Raw genomic sequence first — 27,155 nt, 5'->3', positions numbered from 1 at the left:
TGGATGAATTTTCCAGTTTATTGCGCTTCATTTTAAATACAAATGCTTTCTATAATTCTCATGTTGCGGCTTGACTGCAAATGTATTTTTAAGCAAAATAAAGTACTTGTTGCAGTGGACAATAAACCCTAAGCACAGACTGCAGCATAACCCCCAAGCTTATTTTTAACTGGAAATCTAAGTAAAAAGCAAAGAAGGCTGATGCTGAAAGACAAAGAGAAGAGCAGATATGTTTTAGGTAATCCAAAGGAGTCACTAGTAGGCAGTGAGAGCACTGACGGTTAATACAATTATTGATCACTGACTGAAATTCTGGAAGAAGGTGTGTTTCCACTTGATTTCGAAATCAGTGAGGTGAAAATGATAATCACTACACTATGGAAACCAAATACAATGGTACAACGATGGAGGGATGTTGGGGTCTAATTTCGATTATGGTGCTGGAGCCAGAGCGGAGCACTGTGGTAGTTCTACAAGCAAGAATATGCCATGGCAGAGATGAGGCGATGATCAATCAGGTTGTTCTCCAGGTGAACCGAGACCTGAGCGAAGTCACAAATGAAATTCTTGGGAATTTTCCTGCAAAGGGCAAGAGAAAACATTAAGTTGTGTTTAGTGATCATGTAACCAAGTCTGTACTGTGCATTTCTAGTCTGAAAAACAGCAATATAGATGGCATTTGTCCATTTGGATGTCTATTTTTTTTAAGTGACGGGAAAAAAAATTGTTTACTTTGGATTCCACACTGATAACACTGTTCCTGTCTGGCAGGCTTGAGTGGACAAATTTAAACACTGGGACACACTTATCCAGGGTAAGGAGGAATGCCATGGAACAGGGATTGTCTCATTATACTACAGGTCTGATTTTTGGAGGAAAATTTAAATGATTTAAATGATGAGAATTTAAACTGCCCTCTGAATTGAACCACTGAGAGTAGCAGTGAATTTGCAGCGTTGTCAAATGTACGTATTTACATGATTGATGTCTACTAGTGATACTTCATTAATCATTATGGGAAAAACTCTATTTACTTTGCATAAGACACACATGCAGGTTAGAGTAATGGGTCAGCTGGGAGTTAGGAACCATGGACAGGGGACTCTTCTACTGACACTTGTACTCAAAGCCATGACCTTTAGATTATAAGCATAGAAGCTTAACCACGCGAGTCACACATCACCCGCAAAAGACAGGGATTCTTTAAGCTGCTTTTAGATTTTTTTTAACTCAAAACGCTTTGAAACACACATGGTTTAATTCATCAGACTTAGTGTCAAAATACAATCTAATATGTAATTTTCCCCCTATGCTCTCTATAAACACTTTGAGTCAGCTGTTTTTAGAAGAAGGATTTGTACAAAGAGACCTGATTAGGGAGGGTCATCATGTCATGGTGTAAAGGGCAAAGTGGCACCTTATGAAGTTGTAGTCCAGCCTCAGCCTTTCCAGAGCTCGCAGCTGAAGGAGACCATGGGGCACAGACTGCAGTTTGTTGTGGTCCAACAGGAGCTCACTGAGTGAGTTGTGAAGCCCCTGGAAGGAGGTGGCGTGCACACCCTGGTCCGCCAGGTGGTTGTGGGACAGTCGTAAGGATTTTAGGCCAGGCCGCAGGTGACCAAATATATAACCAGGAATGAATTCAATCTGGTTATGGTGCAGTGAGAGATGGAGCAAGGCCGGAGGCAGGAAGGAGGGTACATGTACCAGCCTGTTGTGGGACAGGTCCAGAGCCACAAGTTCACTGGCAAAGAGAAATGACAGAGAAGACCCAAAAAGCATTACTACTTATTCAAGATGGCTACTTCAAAGAGGACTTCAAAGAGCATAACAAAGCAGAAGTAATTCATAATTCAATCCACTATGTTGCATATTATTCACAGATAAATGAATGCTTTGACTGCAATGGGCTGGCCCCCCATCCTGGGTTGTTCCCTGCCTCGTGCCCATAGCTTCCGGGATAGGCTCCGGACCCCCCGCAACCCAGGAGGATAATGGATGGATGGATGACTGCTTTGAATTGCTTAGATATTCTCCTTTGAATACATATCGAATATAAGCCTAAGAGTAATAAAACAACAAAGGTCTACAGTTTAAGCTGAAACTTGAGGAGTGACATGGCAAAATCATTAGCGAGTCTCGTTCTAAAAATGAATCAGCTTTGTCAGGAGAAAACGTGCACATATTCCATAAATCAGACTTAAAATACAGCCCTTAGCACAATCACAGGTCTCATCAGAAATTATACATGACAGCATTTGATGATGGTAGAAGATTAATCTAAAATGTATTATTTCTTGCTGACACAATATGAAGAATCATCAAAATGTGTTTTTTTCTGCATTTAGATATTTTCAGACCATGACGAAGAAGAAAACATATTTACAGAAATTATTTCCTTGCTGGATAAAGAGGCACAGACAGGAGGTCATCCTCAGTAAAGCAGAGGGTTTCAATGGGTCAGCTGGATTTCAAATAACCCCGCAAGTGTAGGGTGTAAAATGTGTAACTTTAATCATCTGTCAGATCTATAGCAGATGTTTCTAGATTTTTGAGGGATGTTGATTGGAAAAACAGATTTCCATATGCTTATTTTAATTTGAAATGTAATAGCACCATGTACAGTGTATATTTCTCTTTCATATCCTTTCTTTCTTTTTCTCTACACGTGGAAAGAATTAAAAAAACAAAAGTTACAGCCAAATGATTTGGCAAAGGCTTTCATAAACAATGGTTTCAAAAATAAAGATCCAAGGGTAGAATCATAGTCGGTTTCGGTGTGGTTTTTAAAAAAATGCAATTTTCTCCACCTCTTCCACTTTGCTTTTCAAAAGCTTGAAAACAACTAAACTATTTGGAAAGATTTGGTCATTTGACCAAAAGATGCTAAACTCCTTAAGTTAGACTGTGTTGTGACTCTGGAATCCATAAAAACAGCCAGATACTGCAATTTGGAAAACATTTTTCATCACTGACGTGCCTGTGGATAAATGAAAAGTAACAGACTTTACCCACTCTGCTAGTGTCACATGGCCCAACTGGTTGCCATGACTACCAAAAAGTTCCCATGGAAGCAGAGAATGCTAAACTTAAGTCATGCCCAAAATGATCACATTTATTAAGTGCACTATATTAAAATCCAATCTTATTTGAAATACAGTATAAAATACTATTATGAAAACTTTTTGGCCATTTGGGAAGGGCATGAACATACACTAGCAATGTCATTTATGGTAGCTACACAAATTTATGGAATTAATACTGCACCAAAATTAGCTTTCAACTGTCATTTCCACAGGATAAGAGTAAACAATGCAATTTCACATTTTGTGGATGAATGTATCTTTTTGAGTGTGTTTCTCTTTGACATACTTTTAAGATCATTTGATTTGTAGATCTCAGTGAAGCATTTGCACAACAAGACCATTGTCAGACAAACTGCACCACAGGGTCATTTAAGAAATTATAGTGCAGTATTTGCTAATCTGAATTCTAAAGTTCATAGTGCATGGATATAGATTTCTTTTTACAAGGGCAGATAACCAAAAGAAAAATATCCCCCTCCAACAATAGAACCATTGATGTAGTTAGTGAAAGAAGTTTTAGTGAGGACGTTGGCAAAGCCATTACATGTATATGGTATTATGGCAGTTTCACTCACAGCATGTGTATCCATGCCCTTGGGGCGATGCGGTCTTCCCGAATATGATTGTGGCTGAGGTCCAGAACTTTCAGATGGACTGTTTTGTTGAAGACCTTTTCATCGATCACCTCAACCTGGTTCTCTGAGAGTTGCAGCTCCTGGACAGGTGAGCACAGGGACGGATTATGGGTTGTGTGGGCCCCTGGGCAAAACGTTCGCGAGGGCCCCCCCCTCCACCACCACCACCACCACAATTCAAGGGCCCTTGGCAGCCAAACGCCCTCCCTATAGGGTCAGGGGCTCTTGTAGGCAGAGGATCAAAGAATGTAAGCCCTCTAAAACAGACAAACAAAAATACATTGTTGATAAGCGTTGCAAATTGTTTTGGGCTAGGGGCCCCAAGGGCCCCTGGGCAGTGGCCCCGCTGGCCCGGTCCGTAATCTGTCCCTGGGCGAGCACACAGATAAACTTTGTTCACAACATGACGACTAATGCTCAGAATATAATTGAGTAACCAGCTGAGCTAATGAATATGCTCATGCAGACACATTACACTGTGTGTGCATAATTATTAGGCAAGTCCATTCCAAGAACATCTTTCCATCTCCAGATCATATCAGTCTGAATATTCTCTAGATATACACACTGTCAGATAATGTAATCGCTGAATTCAGAATAGGCACAGCTTAAGGTAAGGCATACTTTATTCAGGAATGCATAATTATTGGATAGCTTTTTGTTACAAATGAAATGAACCAAAAAGCTACAGACACTGGAAAAATCGTAAAATGCCTTTCAGAAATATGTAAGATTCTTCGAATTTACTAAATGTTTAGGTGTGATCTCTGTATGATTGCCCTCTGTGTCTATGATAATCAACAGGGTCATAAAAAACGCAGTGAGAAGAAAAGCTGCAAATTAAAACAAGAGACTCATAAAGAATTAAGCATGATACCTTCTGCAACCATTTAACCACGATTCCTCCATCTATGTATTCATTTTCTATCTCTTATCCTACTCTAGGTCACGGGGAAAGCAGTCCAAGCATAGGTGGCCAGACTTCCCTCTCCCCAGCCACTTCCTTCAGCTCCTTCATGTTGGTTCCCAGGCACCCCTAGGCCAGCCATGAGATATAATCTCTCCAGCATGTCCTTGGCCTACCCAGGGTGTCTCATGGTTGGACGTACCTCCAAGACCTCCCCAGAGAGACATCCATAAGCCATCTTAGATAGACGCCTGAATCAACTAAGTTGGTTCCTTTCAATGTGGAGGAACAGAGCCTCTACTTTGAGCTCCTCTTCATTGTCTAAGCTCCTCATCCTATTTCTAAGGCTGCAAAGGAAGCTTCTCTACCACTGGTATCCAGAATCTCATTCTTTCAGTAGCTACCCAGAGCTGAAAGCAGGAATGCAGATTGACTCTTACAACAACTTTCTCTTCACTGCGACAAACCGGCACGTCTGCATAACTGCTGATGATCACCAATCCACCTATCAGTCTTCCATTCCATTTTGTCCTTACTCCTGAACAAGATATTGAGATAATCAAACTTCTCTACTTAAAGCAATAACTCATCCCCAACCTGGAGGGGACATTCTACCATTTTCTGGTTTTCCGGTGCTGATCCTCATCCCAGCTGCTTCACACATCCTAGCAGGATCACATCATCTGCAAAAATCAAAGATGCAATCCTGAGGTCACTGAATTGGACACTCTCCACCCCTCAGCTGAGCCTAGAAATTCTATCCATAGATGTAATGAACAGAATCGGTGACAAAGAGAAACACTGGCAGAGTCCACCACCCACCAAGAGTGAATCTGACTTATTGCTGGCAATGTGATCCATGCTCTGACTTTAGTTATAGAGGGACCCAATAGTTTGTAGCAGCAGGCCAAACACACCATACTCCTGAAACACCCCCCACAGGACTCCCACATGGATACAATCTTCCCCTTTTCCAAGTCCATTTAACAGATGTAGATTGGTATGAATCCTCCAGGATCCTTGTCGGAGTAAAGAGCTGATCCAGTGTCCCACAACCAAGAAGGAATCCATATTTCTCCTCCTGCATCTCAGGTTAAAGCAATGGATGAAACCTTCTCTTCTGCACCCTGGTGTAGACCTTCCCAGGGAGGCTCAGGAACGTGATCCCCTTGAATATGGAACATACCTTCTGCTACTCTTTCTTTGGGACCACCACCCCCAGTTTACTAATCCAAAGGCACTGTCCCAAACCTCCACATGATTTTGAATAGGCATGTCAGCTAAGGCAGCCTAACAACATCAAGATTCTTCAGGAACTCAGGGTAAACCTCATCCACCCCCGGAGCCTTACCACTGAAGTGTTTTTTTATTACCCTAGTGATCAGTAAATCCTCCTCTGAGTCTTCTGACTCTACTTCTTCCAAGGAAGGTGTGTCAGCAGGATTCAGGAGGTCCTTGAAGAACTCCTTCCACTGCCTGACTACATTCCCAGTTGAGGTCAACAGTACTGCACCCCTTTTATAAACACCATAGGCAAAGCTCTGTTTCCCCCTCCTCAGTTGCTAGAATCTCTTGACCAAAAGTCATTCTTCATGGCCTCACCAAATGCCTCCCTCCCCCAAGTTTTTGCTTCCCCAACTGCCTAAGCCACATTCTGCTTGGCCTACTGATACCTGTCAGCAGCTTCCACAGTCCCACAAGCTAATAAAACTCAAAAGGCCACCTTCTTCAGCCTGATGGCTACCTTTATCACTAGTGTGCACCACAAGGTTTGGGTGTTGCCACCACAACAGGCACATCTCAGCATAGCCACCTCAGCAATGGATGCATGGAACATTGCCCATTTGGCTTCAATGTTTCCAGTCTCCCTCAGAATGCAAGAGAAGTTCTGCAGGAAGTGTGAGTTGAAGATCTCCCTGACAAGGACCTCTGCCAAATGCTCCCAGCATATCCTCCGCATATATTTGGCACTGCCAGGTCTATCTAGCATTTTCCCCCCACCATCTGATCTACCTCACCACCAGCTGGTGATCAGTTGACAGCTCAGCCTCTCTCTCCTCTCATAACGGTTGCAGATCCAATGATACATTTACAAAATCGATCATCAAGCTGGTGCTGGTGCATTTCCAAACACCCTCATGCTGGAACATGGTGTTCATTATGGGCACACTGTGGTTGGCACAGAAATCTAAGAACAGAGCACAAATTGGGTTCAGATCGGGCAGACCGTTCCTCCTAATCACATCCTTCCAGGTTCCACTGTCATTCCCCACATAAGCTTAAAGGCCACCAGTAGAAGAATAGAGTCCCCAGAGGTGGTGCTTTCCAACAGCCCACCCATGGTCTCCAAGAAGGCTGGATACTCTGAAATGATGTTTGGTGCATAAGCAGTTAGAGCCCGCCTCTGACTCTCAGTGATCCTAGGATCTATGTTGTTGGGGGTAATTGCCCCTATTAAGGTGTCCTAAGGCAAATTGGTAATGACAAAAAAAAATCTTGGAGTACTTACAGTGCTGTATAAAAATGTACAGTGTTAGTCATTATTTGGGGGGCAGCATGTGGCTCAGTGAGCTAACCCTATGCGCTTGTAATCATAAGAGCACTGGTTCAAACCCAGCCTCAGCGTGTCTGTGGGTCCTTGAGCGAGGCCCTTAACCCCCAGCTCCCTGGGCGCCGCTACAGGTGGCTGCCCTTCACAGACAGCTTACTCTACAAAGAGCAAGTTGAGGGAGGTGTAAAAAAGACAAACATCATTTCAGAGTATCCAGCCTTCTTGGAGACCATGGGTGGGCTGTTGGAAAGCACCACCTCTGGGGACTCCATTCTTCTACTGGTGGCCTTTAAGCTTATATGGGGAATGACAGTGGAACCTGGAAGGATGTGATTAGGAGGAATCAACAAAGTATCCGTTGTTATTAATTGTCATTGTTAACACACCACAACACACAGTGCACAACGAATAAAATTTAACCCCTTTATGACACTGGACAGCTAATTCTGCCCCCATGGAACAGTACTTGAGGGCGGTACCTTGCTCAGGGAACCTCAGTGATGTTGTAATTGTATCACAATTTTAAAGATAGTAGATGCAAAATTTGAATATTTGCATAAGACACGACAAAGTTCTCTCTTAAAATAAGTTACCCCTGTTTGATACAGCATCCCTGTACTAAAACAAAACCAACCTGCAAGGACGAGGGCAGGCCTGACGGGATAGCTCGAAACTTGTTGTCCTCCAGACGCAGGTAGATCAGCTTCTGCAGCGGTTTGAAGGCAAACGGTGATACATTCCCATCATGAAGGTTGTTGTCCTCCAGATCCAGACTCAACAGTTTGGAGAGACCTGTGAAAAGTCACACTCAGCTCTGCACTTCTAAACATTTCTGTTTTTGAACAAAGTGCTGCACTGCAGTAAACAGGAAGACTATTTACAGATATGACGAGGGTTCCAAGCCACCAGGAACATACAGCCTGCACTTCAGGCAAATGGGAGCTATTTTCATTGACTCTGACTTCAAACTGAACTCATCTCCTTCATGACAAATGCACTTTTAGTTAGACCAGTCCTAGGAATCTTACATGACTGCATGGAAATAAGTAAATAAGTAAGTAATCCAATTCAGTATTTTTTGATGTTTTGAGTAATTATATTTTGCACTGGTAAATATAGGAATTGTAAAACAAAGATAGAGTGTAAAATAATGTTTATCTAATTTCATTATATTCATTTTTTAACTTCTAGTTAAATTATATTCATACTTCCTATAGTATGAAGTAAAAAAAGCACTTCAAATCCTTTTTGGTTTAAAGAGTATTATAATAATTAATATTAATGATATGTACTGATGCGGGTTGGAAAATGGATGGTTATGATGTGGTGAGTGGTGAGATGGATCACATATAACCCAGGTATCCTTTGTCTCGCACATTCTCATAATGCATCACACATATAAATGTAGGATGAAATTCAGAAAATACCTTGAAAACTGTAGGGTGTGAGGATGCTGATTTTGTTGTCATTAATTTTGAGCTCCTCCAGAGATGGTGGTAGAAGCGGAATCTTGGTAAGATTGTTCCCATCCAAATTCAGCCTCTTCAGTTTGGTTAGATTCTGCAATAGGGTTCAATGATTAATTAATGTAGAAAAAATCATATTGAATCATATTGTGTTATTTAAAATAGTTCTATAATTTTTAAAGGCATGTCTATTGCCTACTCTTTGGGAGCAATTATATTAAATTACAGTGTTCAGGTATTAAAATGGCTGACTGTTAAATGCTTGAGGGTATTTTTTGGCATCTGAGTGCCAGAAAGACTGTGAAACATTAGATCATTCCAGATAACATACACGTTTTTTTACATGCGGTTTATCTGTTGACTGTTACTTTTTCCACATATCTGGACAGGCTGGCTCAGGGCTGCCAAGGTCTTCAGCATTGCTTTGTGGCACAGCCAGGCTCTGTGCCAATAATAAAGTGTTGACAGAACTGCTTGCCTAACTGGCAGCTTTAGCAGCTGGGAGAGTGAGCCTTTGGGGTTCACAAAGCAAATATGCAGTCTCCATTCATCCACGTTCTTGTTAGTTGTCAATTAATTTAGATGTGCTTTCTACAACTATATGATTTGCATGTGTGTGTTGGTGCTGTCTTTGTGGCATACAGCAATAAGACTGTCCAGTTTGATAATACATTATTTTTATCTTTTTTGGGCAATAGGGGTATTGTGGCATTTTATTTTAATAATTGGTGTTTTGCTTTAAAAAGATCATAATAACAGTGCTTTTATATACTGAAGTTTCTGTTTGTCTTTGTTGTTAACAGTTTAAAACACTGAGCACAAGTTAGAGGATGTTGCTGCGGTCAATAAAAAGCTGAGAGGATTGCTCAGATGGCTTGTCGGTCAGCAGGCTGCACACTTACCCTGAATAAGTCTGGGGTCACTGAAGAGTCATGCAGCTTATTTTTGCTGAGATCCAGCCACTCCAAGTTGGGCAGTCCAGCTAGGCCCCGAGGAGGAATATTTCTGATTTTGTTTTCTAAATAACGGGAACATGGTAACATATGACAGTTTCACATCTTGTCTTATTTGGGAGGTTAAACATGCTGCAAACTAATTTTGAGAGGAAACTTCTGTAAATGGATCGCATAAGCAATCAACTTGAAAGTAATTCTTCCCAATAAAATATTTCTATAATTGCTTATCTCAGTCAAGATCACGGTGATCGGTGATCGTTGATTTTAATTTAGACAAATGAATGTATTGGGATGTCATGTTTTTAGCTAAACACTTAAATGATAATAAACTGATATGTCCTTAATGTGACTGTTGGTTTTGTAACCTTCTCAGTGTCAAAATCCTTGTCTTCTGTGCTTGGTGAGGGGCCAAGGTAAATAATTGAATTTATACCTGAATGTATGTTATATTCCAGTATTAATTCATTACAGGATAAGCTTACATCCAGAACAAAATCCACAGTGTTCATTTCACTTCTGTTTACCCTCCTCCTCACCCTCTACAGCCCCTGCTCACCTGCCAGATAGAGTTTTTTAATGCTCAGGTCTGTGATGACAGGCCAGTATGTCAGACCGGCATTCCCGCAGGCAATCACAGACTCAGAGAGCAGGCACCCGGCAGGAAGATATTTCATGACACCATTTCTATAGGTGGCACGGGGGACGGTGCGAAAGGCAGGATGAATAATAGGACGAAAAGCTGCCATGTTTCTAGCAGGAAAATCATCATCGTTGTCATCATCTTCTTTACCATTGCTGTCATCATCGTCGTCATCGTCACTGCCCAAAAAAAGCTTCTTTTCAAGTCTATATTTCTTAATTTCCTTAAGTGTCGGCCCTCTTCTTTTCAGGGTATTGTCTGTCTTTATCTTCCTCACATCAACAACAATCTCCTTCGGCCTTCTTGGGATGACTACCGGGTTCGCATTGACCTTGGGCACAATCTGTGTCAGGTGACAGCATCACAGAACAGTGGTGACCACCTTGAATGGTGCTTGGATGAAATACATTTTTGCTTGTCACAGATATAAACACAAAACTAGGTAGTGTCTTTCAGTACAGCTCAGAGCTTTACAGGAATAAAGGCACCACAGGGCCAGTGAACGAGTTCCACCACCGAGGTAGAACCCACACTCACCTTCTTCAGCACAGTCCCAGGTTTCCTGTAATTAGTCTCTTCTACTCTCAATCCAGACACTTTCTTCTTGTAAGCTGACTTTGGGGTTTTCATGTTTTCCTTATTATGCCTCTGATCTTGGGTCAGCTGTCTCTGTCTGTGCGCTGGACATTGGGATATCTCATAGTTAACTTATTACAAAAACATCAATAGAAATCCTGCTGCCATTAAACTTTTGCACTTATTATACTACTGTGACCACTGTGCCCCATTCATATTCTCTGCACTTTTTGATTAAAACTGCTAATTTATCACTAAAATGGCCCCCATCTTACCAGTATTATTACAGAAGACTGGGCGGCAGCTGACAGCTCCTTTGAGGCACTTGCATTCAGAGCAGGGATGACTAAACCACACTGCCCCACTGAACAGGACAAGTCCGTTCACCAGACACCCGGTGCTTCCTGTCACAAAGGCACCAGCAGGTTAGCACTACCACTCATACACAGGTAAAGACCACAGAATTCCGCCTCAAGAGTTTCATATTTAACATTAGTGACAAAGATGGTGCAGCACCATTCCAAGCAGCACTTACCTGGGTGGGGTTTTCCAGTCGTACCCACAGAAGCTGTTGCTGGGACACGGTGTCTCCTCTCCCATTGCCTATACTTGGTGAACTCACTATTACTTCTATGTGCAGCAGTAGCAGAAGCAGCACAAATGATGACCCACAGCACCACTGTCCCGTCCATGTTGTCCTTGACCTCTTTTTCTCTCACACACTTAGAGAGAAATAACAGAATGAATCTGCACATTTTAATCCTGCCCGGCTTTTTATATTGTCTTGCCTGGGGAATGGCTTTTCCAAAAAAAATATGAAGGTGTGATTGTAAGTGAAAGGCGTGGATAGCCAAGGAAATGTGAGGGAGGAAGAGGTATGGGAAAACATTTCAACAAAGCCCCCTTTTGATTCCTCTAGAAAACCACCTAGCCCACCTCTCTCACCCTCCCCCCTTACACCCCCAGGTCCTGGTCTCAAACAAACAAGTAGTAGCATGGTGTCCAGGAAGAGAGAGCTTATCAGCAACAAGAATTTTTATGTCAACCAAATAGCTAAAAAAAATATATTTTTTAAAAATTCCGCGCACTGCGCACAAAAAAAACTAAATTATTATTATCCTAAAAACAAGACTGTAAAAAATAAAAAACACTGAAGTCTTTCTAGAGATTTTTGTAGACATCCCATGTTGGTCACTCTCCATTGACAGGGGGTATTCAATTTGGGGAGGGCAGAGACCCTGCCCTGGGTAAATTTCGCAAAAAGACTCCGGTCAGGAATGAAAGACCCCTTTGTCTTCCATCAGCCAACATGCCAGAGAGGACACAGAGACCACAGTCCTGAGAAATTCCCTGTTCTCTCTGCCTCTGCTTTGCAACACCGCTTGACCACCATGTCTTCCATTTTGGTGTCACAGACCTCTTTGCTCATTGTACACCCCTGCACATATGACTGCCAGCTATAAAGCATACAAACCCCCAAACTGTCTTTGGTCCAAACTATATTCATACAGGGAAAAATGTGGATGATACATTGAACCTCCCACAAACCCACATCGATCTTCCCCCTCATTCCACAAGTTTGAATTTTTAATCCAGTTACTATTACCTGTTTGTGACCGAAATATAGAATAAGCAAATATTGTCTCCTTGTGCTCTATTTCTGTAACATATCCTGTTTCACGAAATCTACTTAAAAACATGTCTAGCTAAGTAAGTACTAAGCAATCTGTTAAAAAATTTTAAGGGTAGACTTAAGGTCAGGGATAGTTTCCTGAAAAAAATAGAACGACACGTATAATGAATGATGGGTAGTTTACGCTAACTGTACCTTCATAATGCATTCATTATACATTCATAGAACATTCAATGCACCTTCACAATGCATTCACAGAAAATTCATAAGCAGGATGTACGTATACCTTATTGTCTTAGCATACTTTAAGAGCTGTAATATACATTAATAACATTATATGATAATAACAAACACTATAATCATACAATCATATACTGATTGTACAATTATAATGCTTTTTATTATAATGTTTATTACATAATGATTGTACAATTATGTTTGTTTAAATGCTTATATGCCGCTTATGAATGTTCTATGAATGCATTATAACGTCATTATGAAGGTGCAATTAATGTAAAGCATTACCAAATTATATTACTGATTATTTTTAAATCTCTGAAGAACATTTTTCAGAACATTATGGTCTGGGTCACTACATTTATTCTGCAGTTTACTAGTATAGTTTTTGCTTTGCTTTGCTTTTCATGTTCAGTCACACATTTGACAATGACTCACCTTGATTGCTTGCCATTTCCCTGCATTCTGCTATCCCCTCTCATTGAGCATAATCATTTGCACCAAATGCACCAAATATTTATACATTTTAATTGAACAGTCCATCAACATGCTTCGTGCAGTACAAATTATTCTGTTTTTTAAAGTTTTTGTAGCACTTTACATATTCAAAAAAGACTTTCAGCAAAACTTAATGTCAGATATTTCTTCTGTATAGATGCTGAAATGCGCACATTCCTTGGGCGATGGAGGACTCATACCATAAATGATTCTTAAGATCTTGAAATCAACATTGGGTCAAACTGCTATCCCTGTAAATGTAATGGAAACTAAAAAACAAATAAATAATTCTTCATGAAATGTGTCATGCTACAACAACCAGAATTTAAACCTTTTCCCATAACTTTGTACCATAACACAGTTGGTTAATAACCTTGAAACATGCAAACTCTAATACATATACATGTATAGTTTCACATAATTGTAGTGTAATCTCTAACATTTAATATACAATGGTATTTTAAAACACTGTGAATTAAGCAATAAATTGTCCATACTGGTCCAGCTAGTCTTGGTCCTGAAGGTTTATTTACAGTTTCTGTAAAAGAGAGGTGTTGTACTCTTAAGATCCTGAAAAGACATGTTTGAGGAACCATTAAATAGCTTGTGGCTTGTTCTTTAAGTCTGAGGTTGTCTTATTGCAGGATGTATTTAAAGATACACTTGACGAAAGTAACCCTACTATTACAGCCGAGTTATTCTGTCCTCGGATTATGACCTTAGTTGGGTACAGAGGTTTGAATGCCTTAATGATCTGTAGATCTACATTATTCAGAAATCTGAGTAGGGCCTCCAGTGGTCTCTGGGAAGAGTCCAGGAAAATCACAATATAATAATAATAAAAAAAACCAAGGTACCAAGAACAGAATGTGTACCCTGCATGGAATAGTTACCAGGAACCACCCCTGGAGTCAGGTCGGCCTAGTGAGCACTTGGTGGATAAACCATACACAGAACTCATTCAGGCACAACTAAAAAATGGGTACATGGAAACCTCTTGTGAACCCACTACACAAAAGATGAAAGATGAGGGTCAGATGCAGTGTCATTTGGGAGGATGGCATGAATGTTAAGTACCAAGATGGATTAGAGGTTGAAGAACCAGAAGAAGATCTGGATGACATGACAAGAAATCATTTTAAAAATGCTAATATATATAAGGACTGCCCAATATTGGAAAAAAAATAAAATTAAAATATTGCAAAGTGATTGCTGTAATAAATATTGGGAGATTTACAAAGAAAATGGAGTTCAAAATTAATTTTGCATGAAAGGTGAAAATTATTATGATTGCCTCAAAAAGCACATGCAGAGCTCATGCAAAAGCAGCAGTAAATTTTAATCTGATTTTTAAAACATGTAGTAGATAATCTTGAATCAATATGACAAAATAAAAATGTTCTTGTTAAACTTAAACCCCCCTTGCTGTAATTTGCAGACGACATGAAGATATGGGAAAACCTGATGTCAGTGCAAGTGACTATTGCAGTCCTTGTGGTTTGAGAACTGCTTGTGCATACAGTGTGATAATGGTATTGATATCTCACGTCCTCCAGCCCATTAATCTACTATAGCCATTCTTTGTATTTAGTACAAAATACTGTGCCTGTGTGATGTCATTCAGTAGCAGTACCAGTTGTTACACCAGTGGAAAATCACTGCCAGGTGCAGTGGAAAAGTGCCCTACTGTAAGTGGAATGAGCAATTAATGAATAAGTGTAGTTTTAGAATTTCGTGTCACGACTAGGTCTCTGGTAAAACATTTATTGGCTTTCACATTTCCAGTACTCATAGAAATTGTAGAGGTTGGGGGTGTGGGGGAGGGGTGCTGGGGCTGTCCGGGGGAATATATTGCTGACGTTCCGACACCATCCTTGATTGTGCATCACAGTACACTTTCCATTTCCATTTCAACTAATTTGTGTGCACTAAACTTCTCACATACAAGATATTGATTCATGTTACTGTCTTACAATAAATAATGATATTAATAATGACCAGTTGAAAATGAAATATGAAGTAGGTTGCTGCCTCAAAGACAATAAATAATTAATATGAAAAAAAGTGTCATGTTATGCTTGTTAGTCACACCTTAAAGTAAATTTCTACTTTGGCATATTTCACATCTCCATTAATTATGTCAAATGTTAGTTCTACAACCTAACCTCTGCAGGCTAATTTCTTGTACTGTTGTTTGATTATGAAAAAAAAACGGTGTGTTGCAGAACAAACGATGAATTGAAATATTAATTGAAATATTTTCTACTGAATTTTAACCTTTAATTGACTTACTCTACTTTGCCTATGGCAGTGGTTCCCATTTCATGGAACCCATAGGCAACTAACAACCACCATATTTTATGGCAAAAGGAAAACATTTGACATTTGACATTGGTGTCAATCCACGAAAGTACCTGTACAAGACAAAGACAGATGATCCTCCACTTGCTGTGACTAAAGACTTTGCTCAGTCAACATGCCCACAGTCTCTTACTTCTTCACCGACTCTTTCTTTACAACAGCTGAGAGGTTCATACACGCAAGTAGCACTATTCTGAGTCAAGGACATGGCACATCTAAAATAGCAGCATCTATGATCCTGACAGCTCTGAACTGACCAGCATGTGAATGTGAAAGCAATGGTTTCTCTTGTCATTCATACACCAAGAGAAGTCAAAGGTTTTGAAACACAGAAGCAAGAAAGTCCATGTGGGGCTATAGTTACTTCTGTCTTTGCAGTTTTTACATTATTTTGCTTCTGTCTTTGCAATTTTTAAATTATTCTATGAGAGGCGATTCCTTATTATGTAACTGCAAACGTATATATTTCAGTAAAGCTCACTGGGTGCGTTGCTTAACACGCACTTTAAACGTCCATTTCTTTGATCTATAGTACGTTGATGTTAAATTCTGTTAAGTGTAAAAGCCATTTAGTTAAGTAACTTAACACTGGACAACCATCCATCTCCTAATTGCTTATCCTGGTCAGGGTCACAGGACAGTGGACAATGCTTCTGGAAATGAGTGTTGACCAAACACGTGCACCCTGTTTATTCGCACTGAGATGCAGCAGCTGTACAGAAACGTCCAAGGCCCAAGGCTGCTCTGGTAACCAGATACACCTCCAGTTCCATATCCATTTGTTTCTAATGTGAGGACACTACGGTAAGCAGAAGAACAGACCACCAAATATAGGCCGTAGACTTGAGCACACACTCTATAAATAGATGAGTGAACAAGACCAGTTTTAAGGAAAACAGGTAAATGACCATCTTTGGAACTGATCTGAAGTAAATGGTTGAAGGAGTAGTTGCACATCTACTACACACTACTTAATTCAGTTGGAGGTTATCTAACCAGAATGTCCATCCAACCTAAATAAAATTACTAACCGAAGGAAAAGTTGTGGGTGATGTTGTTCTTAGTTTGCTGTTGATCCATTCCCTGTTTCCATGCCTTGCGCCACCTCTCTGTCTCTCGCTTCCTCTGTGGGAGGTTAAACGGCACATTCATACACAGGGTGATGTGTGGCTCAGGGGGGTAGGCTGCTGTGCCGATGCTCAGAGAATCCTGGGTTCAAATCACAAATTCAGCAGAACGATATCACAGTGGGGCCCCCAAGCAAGGCACAGAACTCCCACCAGGCCCAGGAACTGTCTGGCCCTACCTTCTCTCATAATGGTATAGCAGCCTCTGCCAAAAAAAAAAATTTAGAAACAGGCACGTTTTCACCTATTCTCACTTTTTGCAAAAACTTTCCACAGTGCTACCAGCTACTGCTATTACCAGTTCCCTTACAATGACTGTTAGAATGATGTTTATGGACTAAAACTTTCCATGATAATTATTCCCTAAGACTGATAAAAGTTCACCACATATAATAAAACAGTATAACATAACCACCATATGAGAAAATGAAAACATCCCCCAATAATTTAAGACAATAAATTAGGGTTTCTGCTCCTGGCAGAAAGGGGAGCCTGTCCACAGTCACCCCAGGTTCACTGCAGACAGGAAACAGACTGTCAGGTTCAGTGCCGTCCAACCCTGCCCTTGGTCTGCCTTCCCCGTTTGGCCAACAGGCCGTCCTGCTATTGTCTGTTAGCCCTAATGTGATTCCCTGGTACAACCACATGATGCTATTGGTTGAGGGTATAGCTTAAAGACTGAAATTTTGGGCCATGAGATTGAGGCTGGCTAGAGGCTGGCTGTTTATTTGTATTTATTAGATATTTATTCCCTGCTGTCTATTATTTTCTATCTTAGTTTTCTTGTACTAGGTTCGCACTGCATGTACTATGTTCTGTTTATCCGATAGTTTTCCTTACGTTGTAGCCCTAGTGAGCAGTTTATGTCTCATAGTTTCTGTGTTAATTGTTTCTGATTCCACTTGTTGATTAATTTGGTTATTATTCTTATCTGTTCTGCATTATGTCTCATTACCCTTGTATGTATTTAAGTGTCTGTTCCTACTCTGTTCTCCAGTCAGTCATTGTGTTATGTTACTGTGTGGTCGGCACTCTATACCCTGTTCCCTGTGTTGCCCTGTTCCCTTGTTGTGTTACTTATGGTTCTCGAAGTTAGTTCTTTTTATTCCAGGTTGCTTTTGGACCTTTCGCTGTCCTTTTATTTTGTGCCTTCCCTGTTATGTTCTGTTTTCTTAATAATCTCGGAAGCCGCCCTGTTAATTGTCCCCTTATTTCCATCATGCTGCACTGTGACAGAATCAGAACAAATCAGTGATGAAATATCCTTAGCAGGTGTACCTTTTCGAAGAAATAATGAAGACAGCAGGCAAGGAGTCATCACTTGGGGACCAATTTTGGCTTTCCCAGAAATGTTCCCCAGAGAAGTAAATGTCCCCTAAAGCCCCGAGGTGAAGTAACTCTGTCATAAACTAATTTGGAGGTCATTGTCTATTGTCTGTCCTGTCCAGCACTTCTATTAATAACACTGTCTTTCTCGCTTTCTCAGCTTGATGATAACAGGCGAATGGTGTGAGGTGTCAGGGTTTTTTTTAAAGCCTGGGTCTCCAACCATAAAACTGGAAGCAGGTGTAGTCCTGCGCCTTTTATCCTAAGTGCGTGGCAGTCTGAGCGTCTCTCTCTCTCTCTCTGTGCCACCATATGCGTGTTTGAGTTTAGGAAGCAGCCATGGATGATGTGTATAAAGCAGCGGTGAGTGTACTGGCAATGACTTTGTTATCGTTGATGGAGCTGGCCTTGTCAGTCCCAGCTAGATGTAATCTACCTTTCACTCTTTGTGGCTGCCATGGCTATTCAATAATTTAGTTGTGACAGCACTCTTTGCATGAAAGTACTTGCATCGTAGGTTTGTGGGCAATGCTCATAATTTTAGTTGCTGGATTTGACTCTTAGCTGGGCCTGTAAGACTATCCATTTGTGACTTATGAAATTCTGGCTCCAGTTTGAAGGCTATAAAAGGTTAGATTTCAAGCAGTAAGGCAGGTGTACCTGTCTTTGATGGGGGGTAACAAAGCCTTCCATGATCGTCATGGTATGCATTGTCAGCTTATGCTTTATGATGACTTTTCATCATACCTTAGATCGGCAGATATATATGGTTTGACAACATGTTTGTGGCAAAGCTGCTAACCATTGAACTGCAAACTTGTCAGTCAGATTGCTTTTATTCAAACATTTGATCCACTTAGTTCAATAACTCAAAGTGGCACATATTTTTCAAACTTTGCAGACACATTGTAGTGGTGGCAAACTGGAAATGGCAATATTTCGAGATAATTTGCACCAGAATTGTAGCAGCGCTTTGCTAGTAATAATGAAAAGGGCAATTTTGAGACTTGATCCTGTTACCATAACTAACTCAAAAATAATTTGAAGGATCTTATTCAAACTGCGAATATGTTGTGTTGGTGAACAACTGGAACTGAACGAATTTTGAAACAAATTGCCCAAAAAAAGGGAAGCAACAGAAAGAGTGACTCCAGATGAGATTTACCATTGATTGTGATTGTAATCACAATCAAGTATTTGGATCTTATTACTACTTTACAAAACATAATATGGATGAGATCTATATCTGATTTTATTCTGAGACAAATTGCAAAAAAAGGAAGCAGAAATGCAATGTGGCAGCAAAAAAGGAAAGAGAAGCTGTGGAGGACACTTCGTCACACACTGTATCTCTAAAAGTATTTGATCTTTTTCAGATTTATCACAGACACAAAGAATAATGTTCAGACAGATCACACCAAAATGAAAACTGTGTTGCACAGTGATAAGATCATGATCAGCATATTGCTCGAATTATTTGTGGAAACTTTTCCAGTCTTTCATATGAGATCATATGAACAGGAGAAATATATTTTGATTTTTTTTTTTAACTCTTTGAACTTTGATAGATCTTACTACCATTACTTGTAAGCATGAGAATTGCCAGATTTTAATTCCACAACTTCCAATAAACGCACACACTTGTTTTGACTTTTTTTTTTTAGTTTTTAATTGAAAATTATTAAACATCAAATTTGTTCATAAATATTATGAGTACAACCATTTTTAACTGTATTCTTATTAACATTATTAACCTTCTGTTAATGAGAAGTTATTTTCTCTATGTGTCTGCTATCAATAGGGGATTGTCTATGATTACAATCGCTGGAGTAAACAAACCATGTATAAAATAACGAAAAACAGCATTTTATACGGACAATCACAGCCACGGAAAAAATTAAGAGACCACAGCACAATTTTTTTTTTGTTTCACTCATTTCTCAAGTTATGGGTGTGTGTTTGTGTGTGCAAAATTAATCCTGTTTCTCATTAGTGAAGGGCTTCTTCATCGCTTTATTGGACTTCAGTCCTGCTTCTACTGGAGCCTGATACAAACTGTCCTTGCAGTGCACCTCACACCTACACTTAATGTTTCCCATTCCATTTGAAGGTCACTTGATGATTCATAAGAAAATAAGTTAGCAGTCATTACACTGTCGCTTCCGCCCTTTACCTGGCTGGTTTCTGGTCATTCCCAGTGTCTCCTGCTTCACCTTATTCTTTTGTCCTGCTGTCTTAGAAATTTTGAACCTTCTGCCAGCAGAACTACGATTAATCCGGGATTTAAAAATGCAGATTTGTTTAAAAATATAGAGTGGTCTCCTGATTATTATTTTTTTTTCCATGGCAGTATGTGTCGGAGCAGATGAGCAAAGCAACATATTTCATGAACAAGTAGTACATCACATAATACTGGAGAGAAAGAGAGGGCTGAGGTAGAATCATCACTGTATTGAATTCTTGGCGCAAATATTGATTATTACAGGTTATTAGATATATCCCCCATCACTCTGCATTATTTACTGCCTGGCTTTATCCAAAGTCATTTACATACCTTATCCATCATTGTGCCTAATAAATGTTGTTCATGTTCATGACCACAACATCTGGCCCTTAAGGCTTCCCTGCAAGCTCATTTCCTTTATAATGTTTTAGTACTAACTCTTTCCCTGATTGTTCTCTGCAAGGTTGAGAACTTGACAGAAGAGCAGAAAAATGGTGAGTGTCAGCCTAGCTTCTAGCAAGAACCACTACATGCCTCCCCAAATATAAAGATATAAACACTCTATATGTTCCACATGAATTGTCTTGCTGCTGCTGAGTACATAGTTAGCCTTGTGTGAATCTCCCCTCTGTCAGAGTTCAAAGCTGCCTTCGACGTCTTTGTACAAGACGCAGAGGATGGCTGCATCAGTACCAAGGAGCTTGGAAAGGTGATGCGTATGCTGGGTCAGAACCCCACCCCTGAGGAACTACAGGAAATGATCGATGAAGTAGATGAGGACGGTAAGCCAACAAATTGTCCACCAATGATAGGTTATCCTTCACATTCCAAAATAAAACTGGTAACACTTTACTTAAAGCCGTCATCTATAATGCATTATAGATAACTTCATCATGTACTGTAATGGTCAGTATGAGAATGAAGCATACTTTGTATTGCATTATGCAGGAATCTATAATGCATTATCGATGGGAGCTTCCTAAGGCAGTCAAAGAATAATAAATATCACTATAATATGTTATGCCTTTTTATATAAAATTTTATAGCTGTGTTTATAATGCTTAATGTATGCATTATAATGTGTTATGAATGTGTTCATAGATTCTTATAGTCACGGCATTCATAAAAAGTGTTACCATAAAATTCAATACTTTTAAGCGTCAATGGGCATAACATGGAGATCTTGTGATGATGTTTTAAATTCATACTTCATAATGAATTTATAAAATGGTTATCCTCTAATGATATCCACAAAATGTTATAAGAAGTTGTAGTCTAGCTATAATTTAATCCAAGAAGTGCAGTAATCTCTGAAAGCTTGCCTAACTTGCTTACTTGTATGCCATCGCAGGCAGCGGAACAGTGGATTTTGACGAGTTCTTGGTGATGATGGTCCGCTGCATGAAAGAGGAGAGCAAAGGAAAATCAGAGGAGGAGTTGGCCGAGCTCTTCCGAATATTTGACAAGTAAGATCATCACATCCATTCAACCTCCAGCCCAGTACAGGACAGTAGGGAGTGTATTACACATCCCAAAAAACATAGAGCACAAGGTAGGGGAACAAAGGCACACCAGCCCAATGCATTTCAGTGTGCATATACCCACAATCACTACTGGGAATTTAGAAACACCAGGTCTTTTGTATTTGGCATCTTAGAGAAAGTCTAAGAGAGGGCCCAAGTTAATCATTTCAATGCAATCACTGCTCATCTCAGAAATGAAGATGGCTACATCGACCTGGAGGAGCTAAAGACCATGTTGGAGTCTACAGGTGAAGCCATCACAGAAGATGACATTGAGGAGCTGATGAAAGACGGTGACAAAAACAATGATGGCAAGATTGACTATGATGGTGAGCACACAACCCTCTCTGAGCCTAGTCTAGTATATGACTTAGTATATGAGGATATTTGTTCCAAGAACTGGAGTCAGATAATCAATACACAAAATTAGTATATCATCTTGCAAAGATATTTCATTATGCTGGACAAACCTTTACGTTGCATGTGTCACTCTCACACCTCAATGTTCATTGTTCCCTTGACAGAGTTCCTGGAATTCATGAAGGGGGTTGAATAAACAAACGGTGTCAAAAACACTCAGACAATCAGCAAGACCGCAAGTCTGAATGTCTTTCTGTGTGCCACCGTGTGCTTCTGTGAGTTTAGGAAGTAGCCATGTGTAGAGCAGCACATCCCATAGGGTAAACATTACCCCCCAAAGGTTATATGCTGAAATGCCTAAGCTATTCATCTGCAGGTTTCACATATCAACACTGTTGCATAAATGGTCCCACGTGACAGCATAATTCACTTTACAGTGTACAAATCTGTTGCTTTGGGCTATAGTTTCAGCCTTATCACAATCTTATTTGTGGACAGTGGAAATCTGATACTAAATGTAGTAAAATTTTAATCTAATGTCATCCTTTACATCCGTTACAGTTTTCCTAATTCTTTAATCAAGTTCTCTGAAACACTGTTAAAATTTTCAAAGGTTTTAAGTGCAGTCACCATATCAGTTTATACTGTGCAGCTATACACTAGATTTCACTAGTCAAATGCCATAACTTACTCAAAATGTTTAATTCATGTGTCACAAACCATCATCAATGAATGCTGTCACCAAAATGAATTATATCATTATTATTGTTTAAACAGCAACAATCAAAATCCAAAAGGAAAGTGTCAATAGGATAGGATACCATGAAAATGTGTTTCTTCACCTCATTTTCCATTGAAATTGAGAAAAACAACCTCAACAAATAAAGTTAAAATTATTTCTTCATATCCATGCCATAACAAACACCAATATGAGCAAAATAATTAGCTATGTTGTTGTTTATGGAATGTACCTTTACAGTAATGGAAAACAGGAAATACAAAAATATTTGTGTATAGTTCTACTGTAAAGAAAATGCCTTTAAACTGAAATTCATTATGAAACTACAGTAAAAAAATCAAAATAATGTAAATAACTCCATCACCTCACTCATCCATCTGCACCTGTATATCTGGCCACAGAATTTCTCTACCACCCATCTGTCATTATTCTTTGTTACACAGTGAAGACATTTTTTAGCACTCCATCCTGTACGTGTTTCTGCTGTGATGTCTGCACAAGCAGCATCCATTTCATCAAGCCAGACATTGGATCATGCAGCTAATGATCATGAACCTTCCATCTCCATGCTGAAAAAAACTCCTCATTTAGACTGAGGAATGAGGAGTTGGCTGGAAGGAACTCCAGCAAAAATTCAAGATTGAAGTCATGACGATGATTTCAATCTTGAGAAATAAGGGATGTCCCCCCACCTCCCAGGTCTACAATGATGACATTCTTTCATGTGTGATCACTGACTTGGACACAATAAATCTTGCTTAACAAAAATGCTGCAGTAAAACAAAAAAATTGTAACTTTGAAATCATACTCCTGCAGCACCTCTAGTCAACACACCAGCTTTACTGTGGGTTGCAGATGCTGAGCAATCGGGGGGATGCATGGTCTATGTGTAGCTGGAAGCAGCATCCACAGAGGTAGGGGTGAATATGTCGACAGGCTTGGATGACGGCCAGGAGCTCACAACGCGTGACACATTAATTCCCTTAATTTGGGGTCAGCTCAGCATCTGAATTAGGCCACCACCCTCTCGCCCGGAAGCCTTGTTTGTGATAACACTTACCCTAGCAATCTTCCCTGGGTTCACTACCATGCCCTCACCTCTGGCCTCATGGGTGGCAGTGAAGACAATGCGCAGATTGTTCAGCACCCCATCTTAATTTGCAGTGTGGGACATCCACGTAGACAGCACACTGACTCCAGGGGATACAGACTAGGAGTCACTCCAACAACCTCTCAAAGGCGGTGGGTATATTACATATAACGAAAAGGATGACCTGGAATTGCCACAGACTGTGACTAATGGTAACTCCTTGGGTCAGGCATCCAGGGCTAGTTCAACCAATAGCCATTTCGGAGTCTATGGAGATGAACCACATCGATCCTAAAATGCGATGAAGCGCATCAACACAAGCCCCCAGAAGGGACAGCAAGTGAAGCCCGATGTTGCAGCAGTCAAGGATCTTGGCCAACAACATTTCCTGTTCCATGATCTGCCCTGTTAGTGCGATACTGAGCATCCACCTTCCCGTCATCAGTACACAAATGCCTGTGACAGATGTGAGTTGCCTGGTCAGTGCCGCGGAGGATGCCTGGGCAGTTGAAGGTGAACACCTAGGCTTGGGAATGGGTGCACTCCGTTATACATTCTACGTAGAGGCTCTACTCATGGCCCAGCCAGTCGACTTGATTGAACATGTCTGAAGACTCATCAGTGGGCAAGGACTCCTCACAGGGGTCCCAGTGTTGCAGGCACAACTTTGCAGTGAGTGATACAGTGTTGCTGGCGGTTGGCATGGTATTGCTGGCAGAGACAGGATTTCCTCGGCCCTGAAGGTCAGGGTGAAGTGCGAGTAACCCTGCCAGCATAATTGCAGGGATCTGCAGCGAAAGCCCCCAGAATCTCCAGCATTTCCTGACATCTTCAGGAAAGCTATCTTTGGAATCATTGCTCTAGCACAGAGTGGCATGATTCTGCTTTTCGTCCAGGGTAAGGCTGAGGGCCACTTGGATGGCTTCCCTTTGCAGCACCAGCACCAGGTGGACCATGGCTGGCCAACCAGTGCTCCACATCAAAGGGCAAACTTAGGCGAGATAGGGCTCTTTCCTGCTGTAGCATGGCAGCTTCAAAACCCTGCCATCCAGCATGATTAATTTTGGCGGAGCATCTTGTTGTGAAGCCATGGCTCCCTCTGCTGCCCAGCTCAGGCACTGCAGTACACTAGCATGAGCATCTAGTATTCTAGTTGAACCAGCAAGGCACAATGCTTGTTCCAAGGGTCCCCCTTTGGTCTGTGACCATCTTCTCCTTGCACCTTCTTGTTAACTTCTTGTCGCTTCTGTGATCCCGTTACTGACACCAATGTAATGAGTATGCAGGTCCTTTTAATAAAAGGAGATTATAGCTCTTTTAAAATGGAGATTTAGTCTATGACAGCTCACCGTTAGGCTACAACTAGCAGAGGCACAAGCATGGAAGCTAACAATCATGTGACACACGCATCATTATACAGCTAATAATTCCACGGCAAACAATATATGGTCATAACATTTACTATTTACAACATAAACAAATACATATATTAATTTACACTCTTTACTCATACTCATGGTGCAATGCAAAGCATGCTGACCAGCAAGTCTTTCTGTACTGAGTCATTTCCGTGCAATATTATCTGTGCATTGATCTCCTTGTGTATTGTGACCCTTAGTCTGTTATATCTCTGCACACTGGATTCCATTTTGGTTTTGTATTTATTTCAATTTTGTTTTTTACTTTTGGTTTTTGCAGACACCGATTCCTATATTGTGTTTCGAATAACAACCTGCAACTTTGTTTACAGCAGCCATACAAGATGATTGTGTTTGTACGCCTCATGTGGCAATGCGACAATCTCAAATGGTTACTTCTGTTAGCCCTTATATTTCTATGGTGGAGGAGTGGCCAGACCTGTATGAGACGTCAGCCTCCTTTTAGGAAAACAAAGGAGTAATAACGACTCAGAAGCTAAGCACCCAAATGAAATACCAATACCTGGCTAGGGACTATACGCTGGAATGTACAGTACAAACTCAGCTTATACGAAATGTTATAACTACAAAGATGTTATGGTGTTAAGCTGAAAAAAATTGTTATATACAGGAAAGAACCCAACTTGACAGATAAACAATAAACAGTATCTTATATTATAATCCATATTTGAAGATCAAATTTGAGATCAAACTGAACCTTAGAAATTTCACTAGTTCTTGAAGTAGAGATCCTATTTCATATATCACAACTCTCATCCAGTCCCTGAAAAGCAAAAACACTATGCTCACTGAAGCAAAAATCACTACAATACAGGCATTTCTTTTTTAATTTGCCAGCTTCCCCCAGGCTCTCACAAAAACGCTGCCTTACAATGCCACCTACTGGTTACTTTCTTATCCAGCCTGTCATATCACCCTAAGCTGCCAAACTAGGGTTAGGCATCTGAGGCTAGGGTTAGGATTAGAAAAAGTATGGCATCAGCAGGCATCAGAATGTGTTTTTATGACAGTTCTGCTCCCCCATAGGATAGGAAACCAGTTTAGCAAGCTTTAGTAGCATATTTCCTACTTTCCAACAGCCTGTTGTATCACTCCAAGTCCCCAAATTAGGGTTAGCACACTGCTAATGGTTGAGGTGTGGGCCCTGCGTGGGCCAGTCTAGTTCAGAGTGTTAGCGGCTTCTATGCAGTATGCGCCTCAGCAATTGTACATCCCCCTGCTACTTTATGTGGTCGGCCACTTCATGTCTGAATTTCTGTTGTTCCTAAATCCTTCCACTTTGTAATAATACCACTTACAGTAGACCATGGAATATCTAGTAGAGAACAAATTTCATGAACTCATTGCAAAGGTGGCATCCTATGACAGTAGCACACTTGAATTCACTGAGCTCTTCTGAACAACCCATTGCATGGCTAGGTGCTTGGTTTTTACACTTGTGGCAATGGGTCTGAATGAAACACGTAAATTCAATGATTAAGACCCTAACCCTAACCAATACTTTTATCCATATAGTAAACCTCTCTATATTAGATCCTGTACATTTTAATATAAAAGTATGCTTAAAAAAAAGGCAACAATAGACCAATAGCGTGGCACGGAAATACTTGTTTTACAGATTTTTCTTTCTTGACCATCAACAGGATTTAGGCACCAACTAAAACCTTATGATCCACTCTATAATACCTGCAAGAGGTTAGATACCAAGCACAGGTATATTTGATCCTCTCTCATACATAAACGTACCCCCTACTGTACACCAGAAAAAAACACAAATGCA

General features: G+C 40.4%; 2 protein-coding genes across 2 annotated transcripts; one reads left to right on the top strand and one right to left on the bottom strand.

Moving 5' to 3' along the window:
* LOC125745313 (extracellular matrix protein 2-like) lies at window positions 1-11,580 on the bottom strand. The gene is made up of 10 exons (XM_049018026.1): window positions 11,353-11,580; window positions 11,093-11,221; window positions 10,779-10,921; window positions 10,158-10,584; window positions 9,548-9,663; window positions 8,607-8,739; window positions 7,814-7,971; window positions 3,662-3,801; window positions 1,418-1,744; window positions 1-579 (listed from the first exon to the last, which is right to left on the bottom strand). The coding sequence occupies exons 1-10, from the start codon at window positions 11,570-11,572 to the stop codon at window positions 471-473; spliced, it is 1,902 nt and encodes a 633-aa protein (XP_048873983.1). The 5' UTR covers window positions 11,573-11,580; the 3' UTR covers window positions 1-470.
* A 6,628-nt stretch (window positions 11,581-18,208) lies between these two features.
* Window positions 18,209-22,655, top strand: LOC125745337 (troponin C, slow skeletal and cardiac muscles-like). Its single transcript, XM_049018094.1, has 6 exons — window positions 18,209-18,362; window positions 20,687-20,717; window positions 20,859-21,005; window positions 21,575-21,689; window positions 21,939-22,075; window positions 22,271-22,655. The coding sequence occupies exons 1-6, from the start codon at window positions 18,339-18,341 to the stop codon at window positions 22,300-22,302; spliced, it is 486 nt and encodes a 161-aa protein (XP_048874051.1). The 5' UTR covers window positions 18,209-18,338; the 3' UTR covers window positions 22,303-22,655.
* The last annotated feature ends 4,500 nt before the right edge of the window (window positions 22,656-27,155 follow it).

Source organism: Brienomyrus brachyistius, chromosome 6, assembly GCF_023856365.1.
Source record: "Brienomyrus brachyistius isolate T26 chromosome 6, BBRACH_0.4, whole genome shotgun sequence".
Classification (NCBI taxonomy): Eukaryota; Metazoa; Chordata; class Actinopteri; order Osteoglossiformes; family Mormyridae; genus Brienomyrus; species Brienomyrus brachyistius.
Note: the sequence above shows the minus strand (reverse complement) of the source record. Positions and strands in the feature narration are given on the sequence as shown.